At 48.1% G+C, this 26,390-nt stretch overlaps 1 protein-coding gene across 7 annotated transcripts in view; it reads left to right on the top strand.

Moving 5' to 3' along the window:
- Positions 1-4,785: 4,785 nt before the first annotated feature.
- The window catches only part of PDE1B (phosphodiesterase 1B), a 31,755-nt gene continuing 10,150 nt past the window's right edge, over positions 4,786-26,390 (top strand). The window contains exons 1-4 of one of the 7 annotated variants that reach the window (XM_032291698.1): positions 4,786-5,932; positions 6,018-6,143; positions 24,268-24,381; positions 26,172-26,354. In XM_032291698.1, coding sequence (XP_032147589.1) covers positions 6,031-6,143; positions 24,268-24,381; positions 26,172-26,354 — 410 coding nt within the window. In that variant the 5' untranslated portion in view covers positions 4,786-5,932; positions 6,018-6,030. Of the gene's footprint in view, positions 5,933-6,017; positions 6,144-6,239; positions 6,359-6,424; positions 6,552-6,744; positions 6,839-11,271; positions 11,632-18,667; positions 18,985-22,996; positions 23,018-24,267; positions 24,382-26,171; positions 26,355-26,390 lie in introns of those variants that run through there. The other 6 variants (XM_032291706.1, XM_032291700.1, XM_032291705.1 and 3 more) reach the window with 6 other exon arrangements.

Genomic DNA, 26,390 nt, shown 5'->3' with positions numbered 1-26,390 from the left:
TTGGGGTCTTGTACGTGTGTTTGCTTTTTATTTCTTGAGACCCAGGCTTGGTCAATACTTTCTTAACTTGGCACCCATAATCAACATACAAATTTTTCTTAGCAACAATTGTCTGCTCTTTAGGATGGAAGCAATAAAGAATCCCGCTTTGTGCATCAGCTAATCCTCCTTCCTTGCTATGGGAAGAAACTTATATTCTAAGGAATGATTCAGTGTGAGGCTTATGAGACTGAGAGTCAAGTTGATGAGGAAGAGAAGGCTCAGAAGTACCTGAACAACTACTCTCTATGCTTATATTTTTCTGCTTGAGGGGATAGAGACCCCTCCTTCATCTGCATGTAGAATTGCTTAAGAGGAGCCTCCTAGAGGACAGCAAGACAAGTTGCGGCAGGGGGATGCAGGGTAGACGGAATGCCTTTTTTTTTTTTTTAAATTAAAAATTTTATTGAGAGAGTAATCCATCTTCACTTGTAAGAAATAATACAGATAGGGCTGGATGAGGTGGCTCATGCCTGCAATCCCATCACTTTGTGAGGCAGAGGAGGGTGGATCATGAGGTCAAGAGATCCAGACTCTCCTGGCCAACATGGTGAAACCCGTCTCTACTAAAAATACAAAAATTAGCTGGGCGTGCTGGCACACGCCTGTAGTCCCAGCTACTCAGGAGGCTGAGGCAGGAGAATCGCTTGGACTTGGGAGGCGGAGGTTGCAATGAGCCTAGATTGTGCCACTGCACTGCAGCCTGGTGATAGAGGGAAACTCCGTCTCAGACAAAAAAAAAAAAAAAAAAAAAAGAATACAGTACAGAGAAATTCTGTGTACCTTTACACAGTTTCCCTGAATGGTAACATCTAGCAAAATTATATAGTACTCTGCCACAACCAGGATAACGGACATTAATATAAGCTACTGATCTTGTTCAGATTTCCTTCCCCAGTTTTACTTATGTTCATTTCTCTCTCTCTCTCTCTCTCTCTCTGTTTCTATATAGCTTTATTAAGTGTAGATTTGTGTATCTGTCACTACCGTCAAGATACAGAACAGGTTGGGTATGGCGGCTCATGCCTGTATTCCCAACACTTTGGGCGCCCAAGGCAGGTGGATCAACTGAGGTCAGGGGTTTGAGACAAGCCTGGCCAATACAGTGAAACCCTGTCTCTACTAAAAATACAAAAATTAGCTGGGCGTGGTGGCAGGTGCCTGTAGTCCCAGCTATTCAGGAGGCTGAGGCAGGACAATTGCTTGAACCTGGGAGGCAGAGGTTGCATTGAGCTGAGATTGCACCACTGTACTCCTGCCTGGCAACAGGGCGAGACTGTGTCTCAAAAATTAACAACAACAACACCAACAAAAAGATATGGAACAGTTCCATCACCACAGGGATCCCTCATATTGCTCTTTTACAACCATGCCCACTTCCGCTCCTGAAACCCCTTCCCCACCCCTAGCCCCTGGTAACACAGATATACTCTCTATTTCTAAAATTTTGTCATTTGATATATCTTTTCATAAACATATAATCATACACACACGTTTCTCTACCACTTACACTTTTTCAAAGTGCTTTTGCATCCTTATAGCAATTCTGCAAAGTAGCCAGGGAAGGCTTTCCTATTTCAGGTCAGAAAACAGATTTAGAAATATTAAATGACTTAATGAAGGTCACATGTTTAGCAGTAGAACTAGAACTGGGACCCAAGTCTGCTGTTCAGTCCCAGACCTTTTCTACCTACCTGATCTGATTCTTCACAAGGGAAGGCTTGGGTTTTAGAATCCAGAGACCTCAGAAGGAGCAAATTGGAGAAGGAGAGGGCATGATGGCCTTTACCACCTGAAGCAAAAAGTGAATGTCTAGGGGCGAACAGCGTTTCAGGCAATTTGCTTCCTTTACCAGGAGATTCTCTGTCCTCTTACAACCTGGGACACAATAAATGGTGAAATGCACTCACACGGTTGGAGGAAGAGTGTTCTTCCAGTCCTCCTCCCCACAGGGCCTCCTGCTTCTCCTATGTACCTGTCATCAAAGGAAATGAAGATGAATCCTTCTTCAGCCCCCACACCTCAATGGGTTGTCAATAAGTTGTGTTCCAGGTTGTATGTTTGCTTTACTTAGGCCCAAAGGAAATAAAGAATGGATGTCAGAAATTCTTACCCCAATGGTTTTGTCTTACAGGCACAGGGTAGCTTCTAGCCTCAGCATTTTCATTAATGCAGTGTTTTCATTAAAATCTCCATTAACTTGTTTGCAGCAGTGAGATGGAATTATCCCTCCCACAAGGCCTGGGGCAAGATACTTGCAGAGGTGCTCCCTTTTGTTTGGACGGTAGAAACACTGCCTTCCCTGCCATGGTGTTCAATCAAGTTGGCAGGTGGGTCAACTTCAAAGTGCAGAAGGGGCTGCGAGCCAGCCGTGTAGCTCACCCCTGTAATCGCTACACTTTGGGAGGCAGGCGGATCGCTTGAACTCAGGAGCTTGAGACCAGCCTGGGCAACAAGATGCAACCCCGTGTCTGCAAAAATACAGAAAATTAGCTGGGTGTGGTGCCTGTTGCCTGTAAACTCAGCACTTTGGGAGACGGAGGCCAGTAGGTCCCTTGAGCTCAGGAGTTTGAGACTAGCCTGGCCAACATGGCGAAACTCCGTCTCTACAAGAAAATACAAAAATTAGCTGGGCAGAGTGGCTCTCGCCTGTAGTCCCAGCTACTTGGAAGGCTGAGGTGGGATGATTGCTTGCATCCAGGAGGCAGAGGTTGCTGTGAGCCAAGATGGTGCCATTGCACTCCAGTCTGGGTGAAAGAGCGAGACCCTGTCTCCAAAAAAAAAAAAAAAAGGGGGGGCAGAAGGTCCAGGGCCTGGCCAACAGGATGTTGCCCTGTAGCACTTTGCTTTGCAGGAAGGGAACAACTGTGGTGTGAGCACCAGGATCCAGGAGGGAAGGAGGTCCGAGCTAGGGACAAGGCTTCCTTAACCTTAGGTCCTCATGCGTATATCAGTTCTTCTCCAACAAAGTTTGACTTTGAGAAGAAGCTGGCACATGGCTGAAATGCACTCACGTGGTTGGGGGAAGAGTGTTCTTCCAGTCCTCCTCCCCACAGGGCCTCCTGCTTCTCCTAAGTACCTGTCATCAAAGGAGATGAAGCTGAATCCCCCTTCAGCCCCCACACCTCAATGAGTTGTCAAGTACTCTCCCTCCCACTTGAATAGGAAGCAGGAGCAGCGGGCCAGGTTGCAGGCTGAGGAAGTCAGAAGTTAACTTGAGCTGAGTTTGCAGCTCTGGAGAGATTGAGGAGCAGACTTTTCTCTTGTCACTTTGGAAGGAGAGGATTGTGAGGCTGCCCCTTTAAATAGCATTCCCGTAGGAGGCAGATCACATCCATCCGTCACCTGCTGCCAAAGCATCATTTTTGGTCTCTATCAAACTCAAAGCTTGTTGGAAAGAATTGTGGGGTTAGGGGAGTGAGGAGGCAGAGCCTCCTAGGGGTAGGGGACAGTTTAGAAGCTGAAAAGAAAGGGAATGAGAAGGAGCCTGGGAAAGGTGGGGGTTGGGGACAAGAGGAAAAGACAGGGAGAGAATAGTTGTCTTTTGAGCCTCTGAATGGAACAAGTATACCCTATTCTTATCTCTTTAAAGATGCAGCAAGGTAGAAATGGGATTGCATTGCAACAAGAGGAATGAGGTTGAGACTAAACACCAGGACTGGTGACTAAAGAAAGTGAAAGAGAGCCACAGAGTGGAAAAGGCTGGTAGACTTGGCTCTGGTTTTATCACTTACTCTCCGTGGGACCGTGTAATTTTTCTGGGTTAGTTTAGTTAGTTCTCATTTATTTTTATTTGTACTTTTTTCATCACACTGTGTTGTCTATGAAGCTTTCCCATTTATTAAGTGAAGGGGATTACAGTAGATGAACTCTAATGTATCTTTCATGAATAACTTCTCTCTCTCTCTCGCTCTCTTTTTTTGTGAATTATCCTTAAAATGAGTCAGGAGCAGGGGGTCTTGGGAGATCAGGATGTGCCACTGTGTTAACAAGAAATGTTGAGAGATCCCTCTGGATGTACGTCTTACCTCTTTCCTACCTATTCTAGTTTAAAGACCTGCCTAAATTTGGAAACTCCTTAGCTTTAATCCTAATTTACTAATTAGAAACTCTTTAGCACAATCCCAATTTGCAATTCTTTCGTAGCTTCCAGCCCATTTCATTTTCAGTTGATAAGGAGGAGATTGCTCCCAAATTTTCAGAAACGGACTGTGTAGGAGTGTGACTAGGGTCGCAGAGGCAGCTATTTCTTGGCTGGGTCTGTTCTTCTACTTATGTTCATTTATCTGTGTGTGTGCAAGAAGGAAAAGGGGGTGTGTGCTAAAGGTAGATGGACAGAGGGTGGGAAGTCCCATTATTCTTTCCACTTCTTTCTCCATCTCTGACTCTGCCATCTCTTGCTGCCTCTGTATTTTCTGGGAGCTGGTTCTGCTGATAATTCTGCTGGATCTAAATGCTGGACCTAACTTGGCGATTCTTTCATGTTAGGAGTCTTAGCTGCGACAGTCCATCCTTTTCTTCACCTTTCCATTTCACTTGCTTTCTCCTCCTTTGGGAATGGGGAGCCTCCACTCAGTATTTAGAACAGAGTAAATACCTTCTCCGGATCACTCCTCCTTCCAACCTCCAGAATTTTTTGAAATTAAAATTCACATTCTGGGATCCTGGATTAGTGGCCTGTTTTGGATTCAGCAGTTAGTGATATATCTCCTCTTTCTGTTGACATAGGAGTTTCCCCAATGCCAAAGCACGTGGTCATTAAGGGGGAGAACAATACTGAGAAGAGAGGTGGTTCCTGCCAAGAGTCCCAGGTAGGACTCGGTTGGATGGAGGAGGCTTTACCCTTTTACAAAGTGTTGAGTTCAAATTCCAGTTCACTCCTTCCACAAATGTTTATTAACCAGCCATGCTGTTTTGTGCTGGGCCTTTAGCTCCAGATTTCTTTCTCTGAAGACAGAACAGAAGAAATGAGCTGGAAGTGCTTCAGGAGGGGTTTTGACATCAGGAATGCTTTTCCGGCCGTGTAGAGTTATTACATAGCCAAAGAAGATGTGGTGCTGCCTGCTCTGGAGAGCTTTAAACTTGGAAGAAATTCCTACCTGCTAGGCGGGCAGGCAGAGGCACCATGGGGAAGGCCACGGTCTTGAGACAGGTGGGGAAGATCAAGCCGAGGGACCTGAGGCCAAGTGTGGGATACCATCACAGCTCAGAGCACACCCTGAACTTTTCCAAGACAGGAGCACAGGTGGGGTCTGGTCTGACTGGGTTCCGAGTCCAGGTCTAGCAGGGAAAGATGCGTGCTTATCCCCTACACCCCACTCACACATGGGACACGCAGGCAGCTATGCACACGTGGATACATGGAACCACACGCTCAAACACAGAAACTCAAAACACACGGAGAGAACCCACACAGCCACCCACACCGAAGTCCTGCCCGCCGCCTGCGGTGCGCTCTGTAAACACGCACTCACATCCGCCCGCACAGGGCACACGCAGCCTCTCGTCCCCGGCGCCCGTGTGCGTGCGCTCGCCCTTGGGCGCTTCTGTCTGTGTGTGCCCCCGGCTTCCAATCGTTCCTTTGGGAGGGGGAGGAGTGGCTGCGAGGAGTGAGAGACTGGCGGGCAAGCTGAGGAGAAGGGAGGGAGAGCAGAGGGAGGGGGGAACCCGGCCGGGGGAGGAGGAGAGAGGCGAGGAGGCGGCTCTGGCAGCGCGCGGCGGCGGCGGCGGTAGCGGCAGCGGCAGCGGCAGCAGCAGCGGCGGCGCGGAGAGCTCGGACTGGGAGCCCGAAGCTCGGCTGGGCAGCGGGAGAGGAGGAGCCGCAGGAACTGCAGCTCTGCCAGCTTGGGCCGAGCCCAGAGACACCGGCCTGGCTGGTCCACGCCAGCCGCAGGTGGGAAGGGCCTGGGATGGGGGGTGAGTGTCTCGGCTGGGGCTGAAGCTGAGCCGAGGTGCTGTCTCCTCCCTATGTTCCGTAGACCGTGGCTGAGCATGGAGCTGTCCCCCCGCAGTCCTCCGGAGATGCTGGAGGAGTCGGATTGCCCGTCACCCCTGGAGCTGAAGTCGGGCCCCAGCAAGAAGATGTGGATTAAGCTTCGGTCTCTGTAAGTCCCCGGCCCCGGGAATGGGGGGAAGGGACCTTAGGGAGCCTGAGCGGGAGGAGGAGGGGGGATAACGAGCTGGGCTGTGGGCTGGTTCTCTCCAGCACACATGTTGGCAGGTGCGAGGAAACACGGCCCTGACACGCGTGGCCAGGCCACATGTGCAAGGCATGTGCGGAGCAAGCCGGCCGGTTGGAGCGGGCTTAGGAGTTGCAAAGGTAACGATGTGCCTGTGCCTGTGGACCCCTGGCTGACAGACGCAGCGCGTAGAGGGGGCACAGTAGATGCAGTGTGTCAGGGCTGCAGGAGGGCAGCAGAAGTGCCAGGCTGACTCACACGTATCCCTGTGCAGAGTTGTGCAGATGTGGGCCACATGACATGCGTGTGCATGAGTGACCGCGGGTCGCAGAGGTATGTAGCGTGATTGCACACAGCTTTAGATCTACTGCATGGGAATACTTGTGCCAACCTGTGGGTCATATGTATCTCAATTGGGATTGGTAGTTTCTGCCTCCTGCACAGGGAGTGGGGGTGGGGGACACCCTATGCCTGAGCTGCTCATCTCTTGGGGCCTGGAAACTCACTCTATATATTAATGATGAGGGTACCCACCTGGAATCTGGAGCGGGGGTTGGAGCCCCCATCTGGAAGCTGAAGGAGGTGACGATGGTGAAGAAAGATTAATTAACAGAGGCAAGGTAACTGGCTTAATCAAAGCCTTTTTGTTTATATAGGGTCTTCCAGGATCTCCAAGCACATTTGGGCATCTTTTCCTATTGTTTCAGTACCACGGCCCTGTGGAGGTATAAATGGGGGAAGGACGAACTCAGGTATCTCATACTCCAGTCCCAGGGGAGGAAAGGAACTTTCCTCCTGCTCCTTAGAAAAAAAGAGGATTGGGTCAAAGACAAGCCAGGCACCATGTTTGTGTCCCAGTCAGCTGCTGCCATCGGGAAATCTCCACAGTCTGTTGATTCTTAATCAGGGAACAAGAGAAGATGTCCCTCTCTCTGAGATGAATCCATGGCCCCAGGAACGAGGAAATGGATAGGAGACTATGGATGTTTAGAGAGGAAACACAGTAAACACAGCCCAAATCCATTTCCTCCATAGTGAGCACTGAAGCTTTCTATTTCTGGGTCTGGTAGAGGGAGCGATGAGGGTAGGGGCTGGATAGATGCTTATGTTATATTGTTCTTTAAATACTTTACTGTGGTGATAAGATGACACCTTTCTATGGCAGGTGGGTCTGATTTATACACGAGCTACTTGGAGAGGCCTTAGGGAGAACTGAGGCGTAGTGGGCAACAAGGCTTGGAATCCAGATGTGCTTCTCAGTCCCCCTCCTTGGCTGCCTCTGGCCAATCCAATTTGCTGGGCTCTATGAAGCGCAGCCTTGGAATGAGTTCTGGGATGAAGAAATGGAAAACCGGATTGAATTGATTTTTGTTGGGAGGAGCACTGTGTAATTCTTTTTTTGGGAGGAGCACTGTGTGATTTTGATAGAATATGATGCTCTGTTAATGATAAATGAGCTGGGGAAAGGGGCAGATAAGGAAATAGTTGAATAAGGGCCCCAGGTCCATAAATGGGAGAATTCAACACGTCTCAGGATGGCTCTCCTAGCACTAGTGGCTCATGATACTTACCTTGCCTCTGTTCCAGGTAACAGGGCCCCACAAAAGAGTGGATATTACTAGCTTCACTATCTCCCATGCATTTCTAACCAAAAGGCTTTCCCAAAAATGAATTGCTTTTTCTTCCTTTAGTGTGAGAAGCGCTCAATGGTGAGAGAAGAGGATTCCCAGAAGGAGGCATGAAACCTGGGAAGAGAAGGGAATAGAGGCAGCTGTCCCTCTAGAGTGCCTTAGCTGAGATGTCCTTACATGAGATTAGGGTGGATGAGGAATCCTATTCTTATTGATTAGATCATTCTGGTCTTCACTCACTTCAGCAGTCTGGTCCTTAAGAATGCTAGCTTTGTACAACAAATTAGCAAGGAAAAAATAAAGCTAGATACATGTAATGTAACTTGCCCAAAAAAGTATAATCTCCTGATTATTAATGGGCAGGAATAGATTCCCAGTTACACGTCCTCAAAGCAGAGAAAGACGTTGATATCAAGGTAGATCCCAACTTGATCGATGTTGGCTTACTGGATTTTGCCTTTTTGAATATTGGGGAGGCTCTGACAATTAGGTAAAGGGCTTTGCTGGGTAAGAGGTGGTAGTTTCCCAACTCTCTCAATGGGGTGGTTTCTGAAGAGGTGAGAAAGGAGATGTTCCCCCTTTTAAGTGGAAATAAAGGTTCCTCCCACCTTTGGCCAAGGTAGGGAAGGGTTGCTAAGTCTGGAAATAGGAAATAGATATGATTATCTTAGGATTGGGTACTGCATGGAAATGGAAACATGGAATATATACGTGTATGTATTTACCTAACTATCTATCTAGATCCTTCTATTCAACACATGCTATTTCCCCCCCTCTACCTTTTTAATTTCTGATTAGGACATCCAGACTTTCTTATGGGAGACTAGGCCTGGTGTTTCTGACTCTGGATAAAAAGCCCACAGTAATATAATCATGCAGGGCAATTTTTTTGTTGGGAAGAGCATCCAGGAATTCTGTTTCCCACACTAAGACATTGTCAAAAATAAATTCAGAATCTAATCTGGATCATATGAGCTGAAGAGAGTCTCTTAACTCTGTGATTTTACCTCTATCTTCAGGACAATTTCCCTAATTAAGCAGACTCATAAACCGAGGCATGAGAAAGGGTGAAAGAGGCATCTGGAGGTGATGAGTTGGCCAGGATGACTTTAAGCATCTCTGACCCTCAGAGGAAGTATTTGACTTGTCTATCTACCCTTCTCTGAGATCAGAGGGCTTTAGGGAATGGGAGGAAGACCAGAAGAGGTAGAAATAATTTTCTATGTCTTTTGTGAATCAAGAAAAATGATAAGCATTGATTTGCTATCCTCAGCTCATTTATTCATCCAACAGCTATTTCTCGAGTACCTTCTATGGGCCAGGTGGCATGCCGGATGCTGAGGATACAGTCAGTGGTGGACGAAACAGTCATAGTCCCTGTTCCTACAGAGCTTGTAATCTGTTTCAACTCCATCAAGTGGTGTGGAGAGTTGGGGAGGCTCCCTATTCCTTGTTTTGCTATACCCACCCAAGTGACGAAATTCTACCACTCTGGGTTTCTGCCTCATTTTTTCTTTAGGAGGCTTATATACATAGGAAAAGCATAAATATGCGTTCTCTTTTTCTCAGGATGGTATGAGTGTCGCTCTCTTTTCTCTGCTCCAGTTTCTCTTGGAATTTTACATTTTACAGATAGAACTTCCGCCTTCCTTTGTGACAGTATAGATATAGTTCCTTTCTCTTCTTTTCCCACATGGTACATACTCAGGACCCTGAAAGTCTAGGCTTAATGTTCTATGCTGTGGTTCAAGGTCATTGTAGATGAGCTGGAGCAGGAAACCCATTTGGGATTATTTTTGCTTATCTTAGTTTCGTCAGAGTCTAGTGTGATACCTTGAACATAACAAGCACTCAATAAATGCTGTTAAATGAAGGAATGAACAAATGAAATAGTGAATATATGTACATATGTCATGAGGTCCAGTTCTGTCTCTAATTCTGTGGTGCGTGTATCCCTTCGTGTTTGTTGAGTGGTGGGGGGAGGAGTAGGAAATGGAGATGGAGGAAAGGGAGATGATGATGATGATGTGGTTGTTTTGAGAGTGTGATGCTTAAAAGGTATGGGGTTTGGGGACCTCAAGATGGAGCCCGGAACTGAAGGAGTTACAGAGAAGATCCAGAAACTGGCATTTGGATTGTGTGAATGAGATATATTAGGATGAAATTGTGAATGCCTGCCTGACACGTATACATATGTGTTTGGGTAAAGGTTGGTATGTGTGCTGGGGACAGAGCTCCATGAAGATGTGTCTGTTTTTGTAAGTGGCATGTGTGATAATAAATGTGTTGTGAACGTGTGCACTTACCTGAATACCTGAAATTGTCCTAGTTATGAGATGATGTATGTGTGCATGTAGATAATGGGATAATATCTATTTGTGAGTTTGTGTATGTGTTTGTGACACTCAGATTTTTTGACATTCCTGGTAAGTTCCAGTGGATGGGAGGAAGAAGCTGAGGGACTGGGTGCCTCATTGATTTAACCCTGCCTTTTGCCCTCTTTTTGTATATGCCGCACGTAGTGATCTTCTGTGGCTCTTACCAGTTTTGAAAATCATGCTGCCATTCTCCTTTTCCTGCCTATGGATGTGGAGTGGCTGTGAATATTGCAGTATAAACTATGGTTCCTTGGACCTCTGGAGAAAAAGGAGTGTCATTTTTCTCAGACCTTGGTGGGGATAATTTTTTGGTGCTGTCCTCACTGGGTTAGTCCTTCTTCCTCTTCTAGCCATGACAAAGGGAATCTCTCCTCCCTGGGTTTCATACCCCACTTTTCCAACAAATGTCTCCTGTCTCTATTTCTTCCATCAGCTTTGTCTTGAATGAGGACTGTGTGGTATCTCTGAGAAGGTAGAGGGTAGAAAATTCCTGCATTAAGTTGAAGGTAAGGTATAGAGATAGGGGATCAAAGTCAGCCCCAAGGAAGAACTTCACAAACCTCTGGTCAGGATATGTGGCTGGAGGGAGGGAAGCAGGGAGGCAGGGTGGTTGTAGTGGGAGAGCATGGGGAATATTGGGAGACTTGAGTTGGAGTTTATGTTTCTGCTCAAACAATTACAGCTGTGTAATGTTTAAGTCACATAGACTCTCTGAGTTCTTTTTTTTTTTTTTTTTTTTTTTTTTTTTTTGTTTTGCTTTGCCACCCAGGCTGGAGTGAAGTGGCTCGATCTCAGCTCACTGCAACTTCTGCCTCCCAGGTTCAAGCAATTCTCCTCCCTCAGCCTCCCGAGTAGCTGGGATTACAGGCGTGCCACCATGCTCGGCTTTTTGTATTTTTAGTAGAGATGGGGTTTCACCATGTTGGCCAGGCTGGTCTCGAACCTCTCACCTTGCGATCTGCCCACCTCAGCCTTGCAAAGTGCCGGGATTACAGGTGTTAACCACTGCACTGGCCTGAGTCTCAGTTCTTCATTTGATGTTATCATGTAAAAGTAAAGCCTGAAGGTCTTTCAGCATGGGAGAGCTTGCTTTGTGAAGAGGCAGGAAAATGGGAATGAATGAGCAACTATTGGCTGGGATGAGGGAGACAAAGATTCAAGATGTAGGAATATTACCTAACAGGTTTGAGCCATGATTGGAAGAGTCTCGGTGATGATTATCTGGAAGGAGTGAAGGCATGTGTCTGAGCTTAGAGACCAGGAGGATAGGTGGGCTGGAGGAGGGCTATATTATGAAGGATGTGGGCCACTGAGGTCAAAAGAAAGGAGAGGAAATTACTCCTTACTGTCTTTTCCCAATGGTCAAACTGGAAATGGATGGAACAGTTGCAGTTCTGAGACAAGGTGAGTGTAGGGGGCCCAGGGACTGCCATAGGTGGGTTCTATGAACATTGGAGAATTCCCTTCTGACATTTATTTCAAGCCCCTAGGCCTGAGGGTAACATCAGGTATACCACGTCGTATTTTAGAAAATCACTGAAGTCTCTTAGAATCCAAACATCATTGTGCTTGTCCAGGAGCCTCAGGAGGTGGTTAGAAAAAAGGCAGAGAGGAGATTTCACATTTGAGGTTGCATTTGCCACTTTTGCCCAGAGGCAGGTGAAGGAGGTTGGGGATGAATGGGTCTAGAAGGCCAGGCGAGATACTCAGTTGGAAAAAAGCCTGGACATGTATAACTGCACCCTGCCAGGCAGTTCCTGAAATCAAAGGAATGGTGGCCTCCCCATCTCCCAGACACCCCAATCCCCGACCTCTTAAAAAAACAATCCTTTTGTCACCTTCAGATTGAGATGGAAGAGCAGAAAACCTTGAAAACAGGTCTTCCCTCTCTTTTGAGTCTTTAAAGGAATCCTTGGGGATTTGTCTCCAACTCCTCTGCTCTCTCTCATTTTCTCTTCTTTGATTCTTCCTCCATTTTCTCCTTTGCCCCCTCTTTTTCTGGGTTTGCTTTTGCTGTAAGGCTCCCTTTCGCTCTTCTCAGTTGTCCTGTTTCCTCTCTCTGTCCCCATTCCCTTTGACTGACCCTTTCACTCTTGCCGTCAGTACTTCTGCCTCACCTTGGCCAGGAGTCAGAAAATCCCTGTGGCTCCCCCCTTGACCGAGGGGTTGCTGTGGTGATGGTGCAGGATAAGCTTGCTACGGGTGCCCTGTGGGGCCTTAGGAGTCCAGCTTCAACTCCTGTCTTCTGTAAGATGTATCTTTTGCCTTCTCAGTGACCTCATCCTACCAGCCACTCTGGGGAGGAAACCAAGTAATTGCCTTTGAATCTCTGGGGACTGATTTTTCTCAGGTACGGAAGTTGAATAGCTATTTTCCAACTCTCTTCAGGATAGTGGCAGAGAAAGAGGGACAAAACCAGGGCAGGAGGTGGGGTGGAGGTGAGACAACTGGGGAGACTGGAAGTTGTCAGATAATGAGATTGTCTCCTAAGAGAGCAAGACTACATGGTCTAAGAGAACTGGGGATCATTCCTCTCTTCCTTTGGGAAGGGGCATAGATGGGAATTGAGCAGGGAAAAAAGGGTTTCTGAGAAAGGAAATGGATGTTATCCATGCAATGCAGGGACGTCCTAGTACCCGTGCTGTTGCCCCTCTGCCCCAGTCCTGCAACTGCTCCTACCCTCCAGCTGGAGCTGCGTCTATGGAGCTTATTCCTCAGAAGAAAACACCAGATTCCACTTCAGCACTGAGACCTGGCAAAGGTGCACTGAGGCAGCTGTGTTGGGGTTTTGGTAGACAGGAAGGCTTGGTGGGAAAAAGCCCAGGGTGTTTTTGGGGTGCGGCCTGGGGGCATAGGGCATGGAGAAGAGCTAGAAGGTGCTTCAGGTGGTGCTGTTGGATAGAGCCAGACTTCCAGGTCAGTTGATTCCACAGCTGCAGTGAGAAGTCAGATTGGCAAATAATTTTGGTGGCTGCAGTGGGGTGATTAGGCGGCCAGCTGGTGTTGGCATCATTTAGGTTGGGAAGGGAGCTTGGCTAGCTGGGGATTGAGGGCTAGGGCTGGGGGCTGGCTCGGGGGAGAGGCTTAGTGTTTCTCTGGCAGGCAGGACCTGGGGACTGGGGAAGTTTTTCCTTTTATTCCTATTCCTTGGCTTCCCTGCTCCCCTGTCTATCAGCTCTTGCATATCTGCTTGGCACCATGTCCCTAGTTCTCTCCTCTGTGCGCACCTTGTTTGGAAACTTCTTGGGGCCTGGACTGATTGAACACACATGCCAACAGTGTTGCCAAGCTCCCTAAACCATAAGCATGTCTCTACCAAGCAATTGCTTTAGAAATTCCAATCTGGAAGATACATAATAAGTGAAATTGCACGAGACACCTCGAAGACTTCTTGGTCCCTCCTGTTCTCTCCCCTTCTGCTCTTTTTTGAAATGCCAAGAAAATTAGCTGTTTTTTTTTTTTTTGTCGCAGTGAAATAAATTGAAGATAGATATGCAGGAGAACTTCCTGGAAAGTTCATGGAACTTTTCTCTGATAAAGAGAAAAGCTACCCTTCTTTTTTAAGCACTGGGTTAGAGGTGATTTGGGGAAGCAGTGAGCCGGTCAGAAAGGATGAACTCTGGAACTGGGAAGTTGAGGCCCAAGCATCCTACTTCCCTAGTGCCTCCAACCCAGGCCCTGAATCTGAGAACCATAAAGGCCACAGAGGAAGAAACGGATGCCCAGAGATAGTTGGTAAATTAGGGGCAGTGCTGGGACCAGACCCAAATCCTGCTGATCCATAATCTCATGCTGCCCTCATCACACCTGCAGTCAGACTCTTGCCAAGCTTTTAATTTGCTTTCCCATCCCAGACCACCTTCAACATCTGTTAGGCCCCCTGGAAGCAGGGCATCTGCTGGAAACAGATGTTGGGATGTGGTTTGGAGGGCTGGTGGGGTGGTCCTTGCCGAGGTGGTTAATGAGCAGAATCAAATGGTGCAGGGAGGGAGAAGAGGGGTGGACACATGAACCGGAGAAAGCGTTCTTCTGGACTGGGTGCTGGGAGCCTCCTCTTCAGTTTGCCTTTCTCTGACCTTCTCGCTCACCCCTCCCAATTCCTCCCTCTCAAGCACTGAAGTCTGACGGAGAGGTGACTCATTTGTGTTCTCGGCTGGGAGCTAGGACACCTGGGTTCTTATTAGTCTGAGCTAAGGCTCAAGCTGCTTAGATTATTCCCTTCCTCATGTGATCTGAGTTGTGCTGGGCTGTTGCTAGGATCACCTGTTAGGAACGGCTTCTGGTCAGAAGGCAGGGGGGAGTTGTCTTTAGACACAGGCACAAGAGGAGTCTGAAAGTAGACTCCCCCACTTCTTCAGTGTGTTCCCAGACTCTCTAATATAGCACCTTTCAAATCTCCTTTCATTTCCTCCCTGCCTCCTTAATATCTCCTACCCCTCTTCCTCATCTCCCTCCACTCTCCTGGTTTCCGTCCTTCCCCCAATATCTTCCAGTCTTCCCCAGGCTCGGCCCCATTCCCTTCCCTCATCCCACCCCCACCCATAGCTCTTCTGTCCAGTGCTGAGGGCTCTCTCACCACTGCTGCCATGTCAACAGTGCTTCCCAGGATGGCACCCTAGCTTTGCCACCAGGGGGGCTATTTTTATCTGTAGAGCCACCCCCGCCACAATGCCCAACCAGCTGCCAGAACTGGGGCTGTCTGTATAGCAATGGAAGCCAGGGGAGTGGGGGGTTGGGGGTGGGAATGCTCGGGTGAGGTGGAGAGCTGGTTGTTCTTGATTTCTGGAGCTTCGTGCTCTGCATACTCTGCAGCCTCTGCCTCCACTGCCTCCCCGGAGCCTCTGGAATAAGAAGCCAGAGAGAAGTCCTAAGCGTCTGCAGTGGTGGTGTCAGGGAGACTAGAGCTTTCTCGCCAATATCCAGGTGCCATTTGAGGCCTGGACAGAAAGTCAGGGGTCCTGGCTGCAAGAGTGGGCATATGGGATTTTGTTTATAAATGACTCTATGAATATTTGCTAAACTAACTAACGATTTGGACTAAATAATTGTCATTTGCATTCATGTATCACTTTAGAGTTCCCAAGGTGTTCTCATACCATACCATATCTGATTAGGTCCTCGTGAAAATTCTGTGAAGCATGTATTATTTACCCATTTTACACATCAGGAAACTGAAGCTCAGAGCGACTTTCCCAGGGTCACACACAGTAATAAAATCTAGGCAAAAGTTTCCCGATTTCTTTTAAAATTTAGTTTTTTCTTTTCAACTGAGTAGCCAGACAAGTCTCCTGATTTTAAACTCACACCCTCTATTGGAATTAGATGATTTCCTTGGTTCTTTCAATTCACGTCAGCCAGTGAATCCCTTCCCAAACGCCCACCCCTTTACCTCCACCGACCCCTACCCCTCTTCTCTTACCAGAGGCAGTCTCCCATCCTTTGTTTCCTATCTCAACTCTTTTTTTTTTTTTTGAGATGGAGTTTCACTCTTGTTGCCCAGGCTGGAGTGCAATGGCGCGATCTCGGCTCACCGCAACCTCCACCTCCTGGGTTCAGGCAATTCTCCTGCCTCAGCCTCCTGAGTAGCTGGGATTACAGGCACGCGCCACCATGCCCAGCTAATTTTTTTTGTATTTTTAGTAGAGACGGGGTTTCACTATGTTGACCAGGATGGTCTCGATCTCTTGACCTCGTGATCCACCTGCCTCGGCCTCCCAAAGTGCTGGGATTACAGGCGTGAGCCACCGCGCCCGGCCCTCTCAACTCTTATTCTTCAGTGTAGGCTGGGCAGGCATTAGAGTTGGGTTCCTTTCTATTTTTAAACTACATTTAAGGGCTAAAGGAAAATCCATACTGGACCCTTTGTTAAGGTCATCACATTTATGTCCTGCCTGCCAGCCAGGTGACAGTCTCCTTAGAGGTAGAGTGTGGGGTGTGTGTATATGTGTGGGTAAGTGTATATGTGTGAAATTTTTCCCCAGGAAGGGATGATGATTGACCATTATCCCTCCTTATTAGGAACAGTAAGTAATGATAACAGGCTAGGGCAAATGATGCAGCATACATATGTGGGCTGGAGTGGTGAGCAGTCATTCGTGCAACTGGCTTTGGTTCTAATGGGTAAGAGAGCAGAGGAAAGGACAACAGATCCTCTTAGAGGCTTTTCTAGTCCAAGACACCTTTTCTTTTCTTTGACTGAATCTTGCTCTGTCACCCAGCTGGAGGGCAGTGGCACCATCTTGGCGCACTGCAACCTCCACTGTCTGGAGGTTCAAGCGATTCCTCTGCTTCAGCCTCACAAGTAGCTGGGACTACAGGTGTGCAACACCATGCCCAGCTAATTTTTTGTATTTTAGTAGAGATAAGGTTTCACCATGCTGGCCAGGAAGGTCTTGATCTTCTGACCTTGTGATCTGCCTGCCTCGGCCTCTTAAAGTGCTGGGATTACAAGTGTTAGCCACCATGCCTTGCCAGAAACCTTTACTTTTCATTAGGAGAGTTGAGGTTAGCACTTACTTGGGTAGAGTGGCAGGGTCTGGAGTGAGGGTACAAGATGAGGCAGGGAAGCTGGGCTGGGTTGGAGGTTGTTAGTGTTCCAGGCTGTGTGCTGCCATCTGCCCTCACTCCCAGCCCCATCCTGCCACGCAAGCATGTCCACAGAACATGCCAAATGACTTGTCCTAATCTCCTGGGTGGCATCCAGGGTCTCTGACACTGGGTCTAGCGTGGTGGCTAATGCTTGTAATCCCAGCACTTTAAGAGGCCGAGTAGCTGGGACTACAGGCGGGCACCACCACACCCAGCTAATTTTTTGTACTTTAGTAGAGTTGGGGTCTCCCTGTCTGAGAAGAAAACACCAGGTTCAGATTCCACTTCAGCACTCAGATCTGACAAAGGTGCACTGAGGGAGCTGTGTTGGGGTTTTGGTAGAGAGGAAGGCTTGGTGGGAAAAAGCCCAGGGTGTTTTTGGGGTGCGGCCTGGGGGCATAGGGCATGGAGAAGAGCTAGAAAGGGGGTGCTTCAGGTGGTGCTGTTGGATGGAGCCAGACTTCCAGGTCAGTTGATTCCACAGCTGCAGTGAGAAGTCGTGATTGGCAAATAATTATGGTGGCTGCAGTGGGGTGATTAGCTGCCAGCTGGTGTGGTCATTGCGGGGAGGGTGGTGGTGGGACACAGAGAAAGAGATGGATACAGAGAGAGTGACTTTCTTTTCTTCCAAGATCTGCAGCAGCCCTGCTTCCTGGCTACCAGGAACAGCCTTAAGATATTTGACTTCCACTTCGCTTGTTGAAATTGAAGCCCACTTCCACTTGTCCCAGTACTCAGTGGAGCTGAGAAACAGCAGGCTCCCAAACTTCATTTGTTTCTAATTCTTCAAGGCTTTGGAATAATGACAAGGTATTTTAATTTCTTCCTGCTTTTGACGGGTAGAGGTAAAGGGAAACCTTCCTGTCATAAAATCCTAGCTCTTGGCCTGTGTCTTCTCTTTTCCCTTTCTACTGACGTACTCAACCCCATTAGTTCCTTTTCCTCTTTACCACATCACTCCCAGCCACAGACCTAGATCTAAGAGATTGCAGATCCCCGAACTCTTTTTCCCCAGTGCGTTGGGCTTCACCCGCCGGCTCTCCTTCTTAGCCCCGCCCAACTCCTCAGCTGACCAATCACGGCCCCAGTGTACTGTATTGGTGATGTCATCTCACAGCCAATCAGAAGGCTTGCTGGGACTGTGTGCGCACATCCACTTCGAGCTGCAGAGGCTGGGTTCTTCCCTCCCCAACCTTGGCAAAAGCAAAGTCTGAAGGCGAGAGAGGGGTTCCTGGTCCTCGGAACCCTTCTGGGCGCCTCTTTTGGCCCTTCTTGGGCTATCACATCGCTTCTCCTTACCTCTGAGCTGGATTGACCTCTCTCTGGTTAATTCATGTTTTTCCCCCAATTTCCATTTTATAAATGAGAAAACTGGGGCTGGTGGTGTTAATTTGCCCAACCCCTTGGTTTCTGTGAGCGGGTTCTCTTGACTTTCATTCGCTGCTTGGGGGCGGAGGGCCCTTCCCTCCTTGTTGAGCGGGTCTCTGGGTAAGGATCCCCTGACACCTAGCTTCTGGAAGCCCTCCCCACTGTTTCTCCTCCTCTGTGGGAAGTTCATTCCCAGGTCTTGCTTCCATTCTGCTAGGTGGGTTAACGCTCATTTTGAAGAATCGCCCCAGAAAAAGACCCTGAGAGGGAACTGAATCTGCTGAGCTCCTTTTGGGGGGTCTTGAAGGGCCCCTTCCCCTTCCTCTACAGACATCCTCTCCGTGACAGATTCAGGATGGTTCCCTGTCCCTGCACTCTTAAGCCTTTTGCTAACCCCCTTTTTCCCAAAGAGGAGCCCCACCTCCTCAGAGCAAGGGGCTGGCCTGTGCTATTTCTGGCCTTTCTGGGATTCTTCTGAGAACAGATTCTTGTTTTCCGTCTGATTCAGATGTGAAACTTTTCCCGCAGCCTCCTCTCTCACCCAGTTCCGGTAGGCTGGGCCTCTGCCTCCCCACTGTCTTCTTCAGGCAGCCAGGCCCCTCCCCAAAGTTCTCCCTGGTCAGTTGTTCAGTTCTACTGGGACCTGGAGGAGGAAGGCAGGGGCCAAAGAGGAAGCTGTCCCCCTTAGGGGCCTTGGGGCCCGCGGGGTCAGCATTTCGATACTCTGAAGCAGGAAACTTTGATTCCCATGGCAAACCTTGTTCCTGTTCAGAGGAGCCACCTCCAGGGCCCCATCCTCAGGTAGGTGCCAGGGTTGAGGAGAGGAAGAGGGAGGAGGAAAAGGACAGGTTGTTCATAGATCCATCAGTTGTAGTTTGGTTAAGTGGAGAGATCAAGACCTGACAGCCCCCCATGTTGTGTGTGTGTGTGTGTGTGTGTGTGTGCACGCGCACACCAACTTCACCTTTTACTCTGTCCATCTTGCCCTTCACCTTATTCTCCTTCCGTTTCCATCTTCCTCACCCTTTTTAAAATCGCTTCTTCTCGACTATGGCAGATGACTTATCGGTGTTTCTTCCTTTTCTCTCCTTCCTGACTCCCAACACCTTTAAGACCTCACATCCCTTTGAAATTTCATCTTGTCTTAAGAACACAAACTGGAAATAGACTTTTTCTCCTGACTCCCAGCCCCTCTCTTATTCTAAAGTCCTTCAGAGTTAGGAGCTCCCCAGACCCACTCAAAGTCCCCACTTCACTGTTCTTCTGCAGGAAGTCCTTCTCTGGCTTCCCTGTCCTAAGCCCCCTACTTATGATGATATTTTTGGGAATGTGGATGCTGGAAGCAGAGGCAGAGGACTTTAGAAATCTCCAGAACACCAGCCATGGCGATCCAAAGAAATGAACTGTAGGAGCTGGAGAAGCTGAGCTCTTCTGAGGTGTTGGGGTTATCACTGCCAGTCTATTCCTGCCAAAGGCTGCCTAGAGCTGGAACTCCTGGAAGACTGTGACCTTCCAGGAGTCAGGATCTGAGGCTTTTCCCATCATGCAGAGGCTGAAGGTAACTCACAAAGAAGTGGTGGTGGTGAAACAGGCAGGGATGGAGGTCAAAGGAAAGTTGGGGGAAGCTGCCAGTTTTCCTTGGGGCGGGATGAGGACTGGACAAGGTTGAGTGTGCCCTTCTACAGGGAAAGGTACCGTTACTGTGCCAGATTCCATGTGGCTGAAACAGAGGGCTTGGATTAAAACTGATGTTGGTAGGAGAGAAGGACTTCCTGCAGAAGAACAGTGAGGTGAGGACTTTGAGTGGTCTGGGGAGATCCTAACTTTAGAATAAGAGAGGGTCCTGCCAGGCCAGAAAGTGCGGATGGTGTGGGGGGTTATTTGACTTCAGGAGGGTACAGTCCAGCACCTGGATCCTTTCAGCCACTTGAGTCCAGGTCCTCTTCTTAGACTTCTCATTTGTCAAATTTATTCTTTAATTTTTTTCCCTCCCTCCCCGCCTCCTTCTGGTGTCTGGATCATGTTTGGTTCAGATTTCAACAGAAGTTAGACAAGAGCTCCTGGACAAGCTCTGCAAGTGAGGGAAGGAGAAACTCGGAGGGAAGCATGTGCTGGAAGTCAGCCTACAACCTTACTCTTCTCAGACTCACCATTAGTTTCAGAAATCCCGGCTCAGAAATCTCCATTGTGAGCTCTGGGAGACAGCCTCACACCTGATTAATTTTCCCCTTTCCCTTCTATTTATTTAATGAACTTTTGCTGAGCACATTCTGTGTGCTCTGAGGATGCAGGCCAAGGTAAACAAGTCACTGTCAGCGTCATCAAGACACTCACAGTCCCCTGTGGGCCAACCAACAGAATTAATTAAGGTTGGATGGGCTGAGACTGCAGAAGCTATGGTGAAATGGGTTCCAGCCTCTCTCCAATCTAATTGCATGATTAGGCTTGTTCTGCATTAACAGCTTCATTGTTTGGGGACATGGTTAGGTTCCATTAGCTTGAATTGTAGGCCTCGACAACCTGACTGAGATGGATGAGTTGTGTGACCTTAGATAAGTCCCTTAACCTCCCTCATAAGGTGCTTGTGAAGATCAAATGAAGTTTGTAATTGTAAAGGAAAGATCATGGCTATTCTTTCTCCCATTTCCTCCGTTGGGGACTTCCTAATTACCAGCCTCTATCCAAACCAGCTCAGTCTTTTCCATCTAGACTTGGGAGATAGAAGGTACTTGGATTTGGAGGGAGTGTGATGTGAGCTGGGTAGGACCACCATGATGTTGGTCAGTCGATTCCTATTCAAATTACATTTATGGAGACCTTTTGTATGTGCCAGGACTTTTAATGTATTATATCACTTAATCCTTTTATTAATCACCCTGTGAAATGTTTGTTATCATCCTTACCATTTTATAGATGAACAAGTTGAGGCTCTAAGATAAACATTCTCAAAGTTTAATATATATTAGAATAATCTGGGGTGTTTTTTAAAAATGCAGATTGGGCTAGGAACTGTGGCTCACACCTGTAATCCTAACACTTTGGGAGGCCTCAAGCTGAGGATTGCTTAAACCCAGGAGCTTGAAGTTGCAGTGAGCTATGATCACGCCACTTCTTGTCCAGGAGCTCTTGTCTAGCTTCTGTTGAAATCTGTTGAACCAAACATGATCCAGACACCAGAATGAGGTGGGGAGGGACCAAAAGGAAGATTAAAGAATGAATTTGACAAATGAGAAGTCTCAGAAGAGAACCTGTACTCAAGTGGCTGAAAGGATCTGTGCTAAACTGTACCTTCCTGAAGTCAAATAACCACTCCCCACACCCATACTTTCTGGCCTGGCAGGACCTTCTCTTATTTTAAAGTCCTTTAGAGTTAGAATCTCCCCAGATCCACTCAAAATCCGTACCTCAGTGTTTTTCTGCAGGAAGTCCAGAACTATGATCTGGGTAACCTTGACTTGACAGCAAGACCTTGTCTCTTAAAAAAAAGCAGGCTGGGTGCAGTGGCTCATGCCTTTAATCCTAGCACTTTGGGAGGATGAGGTGGGAGGATCAATTGAGGCCAGAAGTTTGAGAACAACCTGGGCAACAGCAGGATCCCATCTCTACCCCCATCCCAAAAAAAAAAAAAAAAAAAAAAATTAGCGGGGCATGGTAGTACCTGCCTGTAGTCCTAGCTACTCAGGAGGCTGAGGCAGGAGGATTGATTAAGCCTGGGAGGTGGAGGCTGCAGTGAGCTGTGATTGTGCCACTGCACTCCAGCCTGGGCGTCAAAGTGAGATCCTACCTCAAAGTTTTTAAAAAAACAAACAGATCCCTGGGCTGTACCCCCAGAAATGCTGATTCAGCAGCTGTGGAGTGAGACCTAGAATCTATATTTTTTACATGTATCCAAGGTGATTTTAAAGACCACCAGTACTTTAATAAGTACTGATTAAGAGTTAGTGACTTGCTCCAAGGCTCACAGCAGGAAGTAACAGCTTTGAATCCAGGATTCATGCCTCTCAGACTCGTGCTGCTGCTGGATACATCTCACCAAAGCTGCCTCCTGGGCCTTGGTTTCTGCATTGTAAATGGAATGGCAATTCCTTCTCCACCTCCCTCCCTCATAGGCCCATTGTGAGGATAAAATGAGATAATGTAGGAGAAAGTGCTTTTAAAAATGTAGAGCTGGCAGCATTGTTAGCGATTATGCAAATATATGCAAATGAGTGGCCGTGGGCGTGGCTGTTCACTTTGGGAGCTTGTGCTGGGATGTGGGTTTCAAAAGGTGGGTCGAGAAAGAAGAACTTTGGTGATAGGCATTGACCCCTGGGGAAAGTTTCTTTAAAAAGGATAAGCCTCGGGTGGGAATCGGGGGAGAGAGAGAACTACAGGCAGTAGAAGAGGCCTGCCTTCTTTTTTGGGTTTTATGTCCCCAGATTTGAGGGCCCCTGGCTGTGGGGACTGATCGGCAGAGGGAAGCCCCTGCTTGTGCCTGGGCACCAAAGGCAAAGCATACCTCTTTGTTCTGTGATCTCTGGGTGGGGTACTCTGGGAGATACTGGCTCATAGCCCCTTTCTAGCTCATTTAGCTGGGAAAGCCTTTTATGATGTCTCGCCTCTATTCCTCCTCCCTAATGAAGCTGGAGCTGGGGCTGAGCTTTACTAAAATCATCCTCTTTCTTGTTAAACAACCTGCTGTTTCCACATGGAGACAGTGCAGCAGGAAGGCTGAAAGTGAGATGTGAGGATAGCCCACCAAGGAGGTCGCAGTGCCATCCTCCAACATCTTTGCCACTTTCCCTTCTGCCCTGTTTGCTCTCAGATGTGTCGTCCAGGACTGCTAGGCCCTGAGGTGAGAACTGGCCTGTGATGCTTCCTGGGGCTGGCTATTTTGGGCACCCCTATTCCAAAGCTGCCGAGATCCTGGGATTCTAGAGCTACTTCTGTTCAGGAACGCCATTGTTCTCCCTCCCCCGGCATCCCTGGGAATTGATGCTAATTTCAGCCTCTGGTCCCTGACTCATTCTCTTCTCCTCCCTGACTCATAGGGTGACCTTGGGTTTTTGAAGCCCCTCTCAGTGGGGAATTATGGTGGCCACTATTTCAGCCCCGGGCTGGTTTTAGGTGGGTGGGGCAGGGTGAGAGAAAGGAGTGAGAGAAAGGAGTGTTTAACTGCTTTCATTAAAATCACCATCTGAAGAGCTTTGTTTGTTTTGTGACTGCCTGGGCTGGACTCATCAGACTTCTAAGAAAATCTCCCAGTTAATCATCAAACCCCAGCATTCATAAGTTTAAACCACGAGGGGATTGTCCCTTCAGGCAAAGCATCCAGTGAGTGAGATTCCTGGCCCTACCCCAGCACTTTTATTCTGGAGGAAGCTTCATCAGGACAGAGGCATGGGGTGGAGATAGTAACTGTCAGAAGTTCTCTCTGGTGTAAGATGGAAAGGCAGGGGTTAACCTGGCTTTGTCCTGGTTGATGGATTCTGGAATCATAATCCATTAGCTTTGCCTGCATGGAGAGAGGCCAGGCAAAAGCATTCAGATTTGTCTTTGTTCTGTGCTTTTGCCATCCCTGCCAGGCACACAGGGGCTGTGGACATGTAACCTCCACCCCCACACCATGACCAAGAGACAATGAAATATTCTTGGGGGCTATCTTGATTGCTATTGATCCCAAAGCCCTCTTCCATGGGGAGAAATAAGCAGTTTCAACTCTTGGTTATTCAGGCTATAAAACAGATCATCCTAAAAACATCGCTTCAGGGGCTTGTACCTGCCCAATTCTGTGGGGCCCTGGCAGTTTAAACAAGACAAAGCACTGATTAAAGAGGGACTATTGAGAGGTCAGATGGTGGGAGGGATGGTGGAGTCAGGAAAGCTTGGCATTAAACTTTGGGTATAGATAAACTTAATACAGGCAGTGGCAATAGCTTGAGATTAAAAAAGAAACATTAGCTGCTATTATGATTAATGTTCGAATTCTTAACTATTTATGAAAGATTGAGGATGTTTCTGTAAAATGTACCTTATTACGGGGTATCCTCTTCTCATGATAAGGTAGCTGTGCCTAAGTGGCCTCTTTCTATCTGCTCCCTGCAGGCTGCGCTACATGGTGAAGCAGTTGGAAAATGGGGAGGTAAACATCGAGGAGCTGAAGAAAAACCTGGAGTACACCGCTTCTCTGCTGGAGGCTGTCTACATAGATGAGACACGGTGAGAGAGAACGACAGAATGAGAGGGGGCAGGTGTGGCATGGACAGAGACCGGAAGAGAGAGAGTGGACCAGATATAAAGAGCTCTAGGTAGTGGCCGGGCACAGTGGCTCACGCCTGTAATCCCAGCACTTTGGAGGCCAAGATGGGTAGATTCTTTGAGCCCAGGAATTTGAGACCACTCTGTCTCTACAAAAAATGTAAAAAATTTAGCCAGGCATGGTAGCAGCTCCTATAGTTCTAGCTACTCGGGAGGCTGAGGTGGAAGGATGGCTTGAGCCCAGGAGGCAAAGGTTTGCCATGAATTGAAATCACACTGCTGCGCTCCAGCTCCAGCCTGGGTGACAGAACAAGACTCTGTCTGAAAACAAAAACAAAAACAGAGCTCCAGGTATCCAGGCAGAAACAGTGGTAGAGATAAAGAGGCAGAGGCAGACATAGAGGTACAGAGATAGTGACAAACACAGATATCAAGAAGGACAGATGACTGCTTCAGAGTTGGAAGGGACCTTAAGGCTCATCTGCTCCAGTGTGGAATGCCTCTAGACATGTGCTGCCCAAAATGGGAGCCACCATTCTGGGTGGCTATTGAGCACCTGAAATGTGGCAAGTATGAATTGAAATGTGTATGCAAAATACATGATGGATTTCAAAGATTTAGAAAAAAGAATGTAAGATATCTCATTAACATATTTTATAAAGCTGGGCATGGCAGCTCATGCCTGTAATCCTAGCACTTTGGGAGGCTGAGTCAGGCTGACTGCTTGAGCCCAGGAGTTCGAGACCAGCCTGGGCAATATGATGAAACCCTGTCTCTACAAAAAATTAAAAAATTAGCTGGGTAAGGTGGTGTACACCTGTAGTCCCAGCTACTTTGGAGGCTGAGGGGGAGGATCACCTGAACCTGGGGAGGTTGAGGTTGCGGTGAACTGTAATCACACCACTGCACTCCAGCCTGGGCCTGTCTAAAAATACACGTGCGCACGCGCGTGCGTGCACACGCGTTCACACACACACACACACACACACACACACACACAAATGGTTTCATGTTGAAATGATATTTTGGAGGTATTAGGTAAAATAAAATTTATCATTGGGCACAGTGGCTCACGCCTATAATCCCAGCATTTTGGGAGGCTGAGGCAGGTGGACCACCTGAGGTCAGGAGTTCAAGACCAGCCTGACCAACATGGTGAAACCCCGTCTCTACTAAAAATACAAAAAGTAGCCAGGCGTGATGGTGGGCTCCTGTAATCCAGCTACTTCGGAGGCTGAGGTAGGAGAATCGCTGGAACCCAGGAGGCGAAGGTTGCAGTGAGCCGAAGTGGCACCACTGCATTCCAGCCTGGGCGACAGAGCGAGACTCCATCTCAAAGCATATATAAATAAATAAATAAAGTAAAATTTATCATTGAAACAAGTTTCACCTGTTTCTCTTTACCTTTTTAATGTGGCCTACTAGACAATTTAAAATTTCATATTTGTGACTTGCAGTTTATTTCTATTGGACGATGCTGCTCTATAGCATCCCTGAAAGACGCATTCCGTTTCCTGCTTGAACACTTCCAGAGTTGGGATGCTCACTACCTCACATAGAGACCTGTTTCATTACTGGAGATGTTAGATAGAGAAATACAAAGATAGAGAAAAAGAAAGGAAAGAGGAGGGTTGAAGACAGAGAGCGAGCTGGCATGAGAGTTACTAAATGTGGGGTGTGGCTGGGTACAGGGTCTCTAGGCTGTGGAAACCTGCTGTCTTTCCTCTGTGACTCCCCTTCTGGGGTCTCAGGCAAATCCTGGACACGGAGGACGAGCTGCAGGAGCTGCGGTCAGATGCTGTGCCTTCGGAGGTGCGGGACTGGCTGGCCTCCACCTTCACCCAGCAGGCCCGGGCCAAAGGCCGCCGAGCAGAGGAGAAGCCCAAGTTCCGAAGCATTGTGCATGCCGTGCAGGCGGGGATCTTCGTGGAACGGTGAGGCTCGCCCATACTCGGCCTCCTTCTGCCTCT

This window comes from Sapajus apella, unplaced genomic scaffold (assembly GCF_009761245.1).
Source record: "Sapajus apella isolate SASKATOON/1434 unplaced genomic scaffold, GSC_monkey_1.0 scaffold2, whole genome shotgun sequence".
NCBI classification, from domain to species: Eukaryota; Metazoa; Chordata; class Mammalia; order Primates; family Cebidae; genus Sapajus; species Sapajus apella.
Note: the sequence above shows the minus strand (reverse complement) of the source record. Positions and strands in the feature narration are given on the sequence as shown.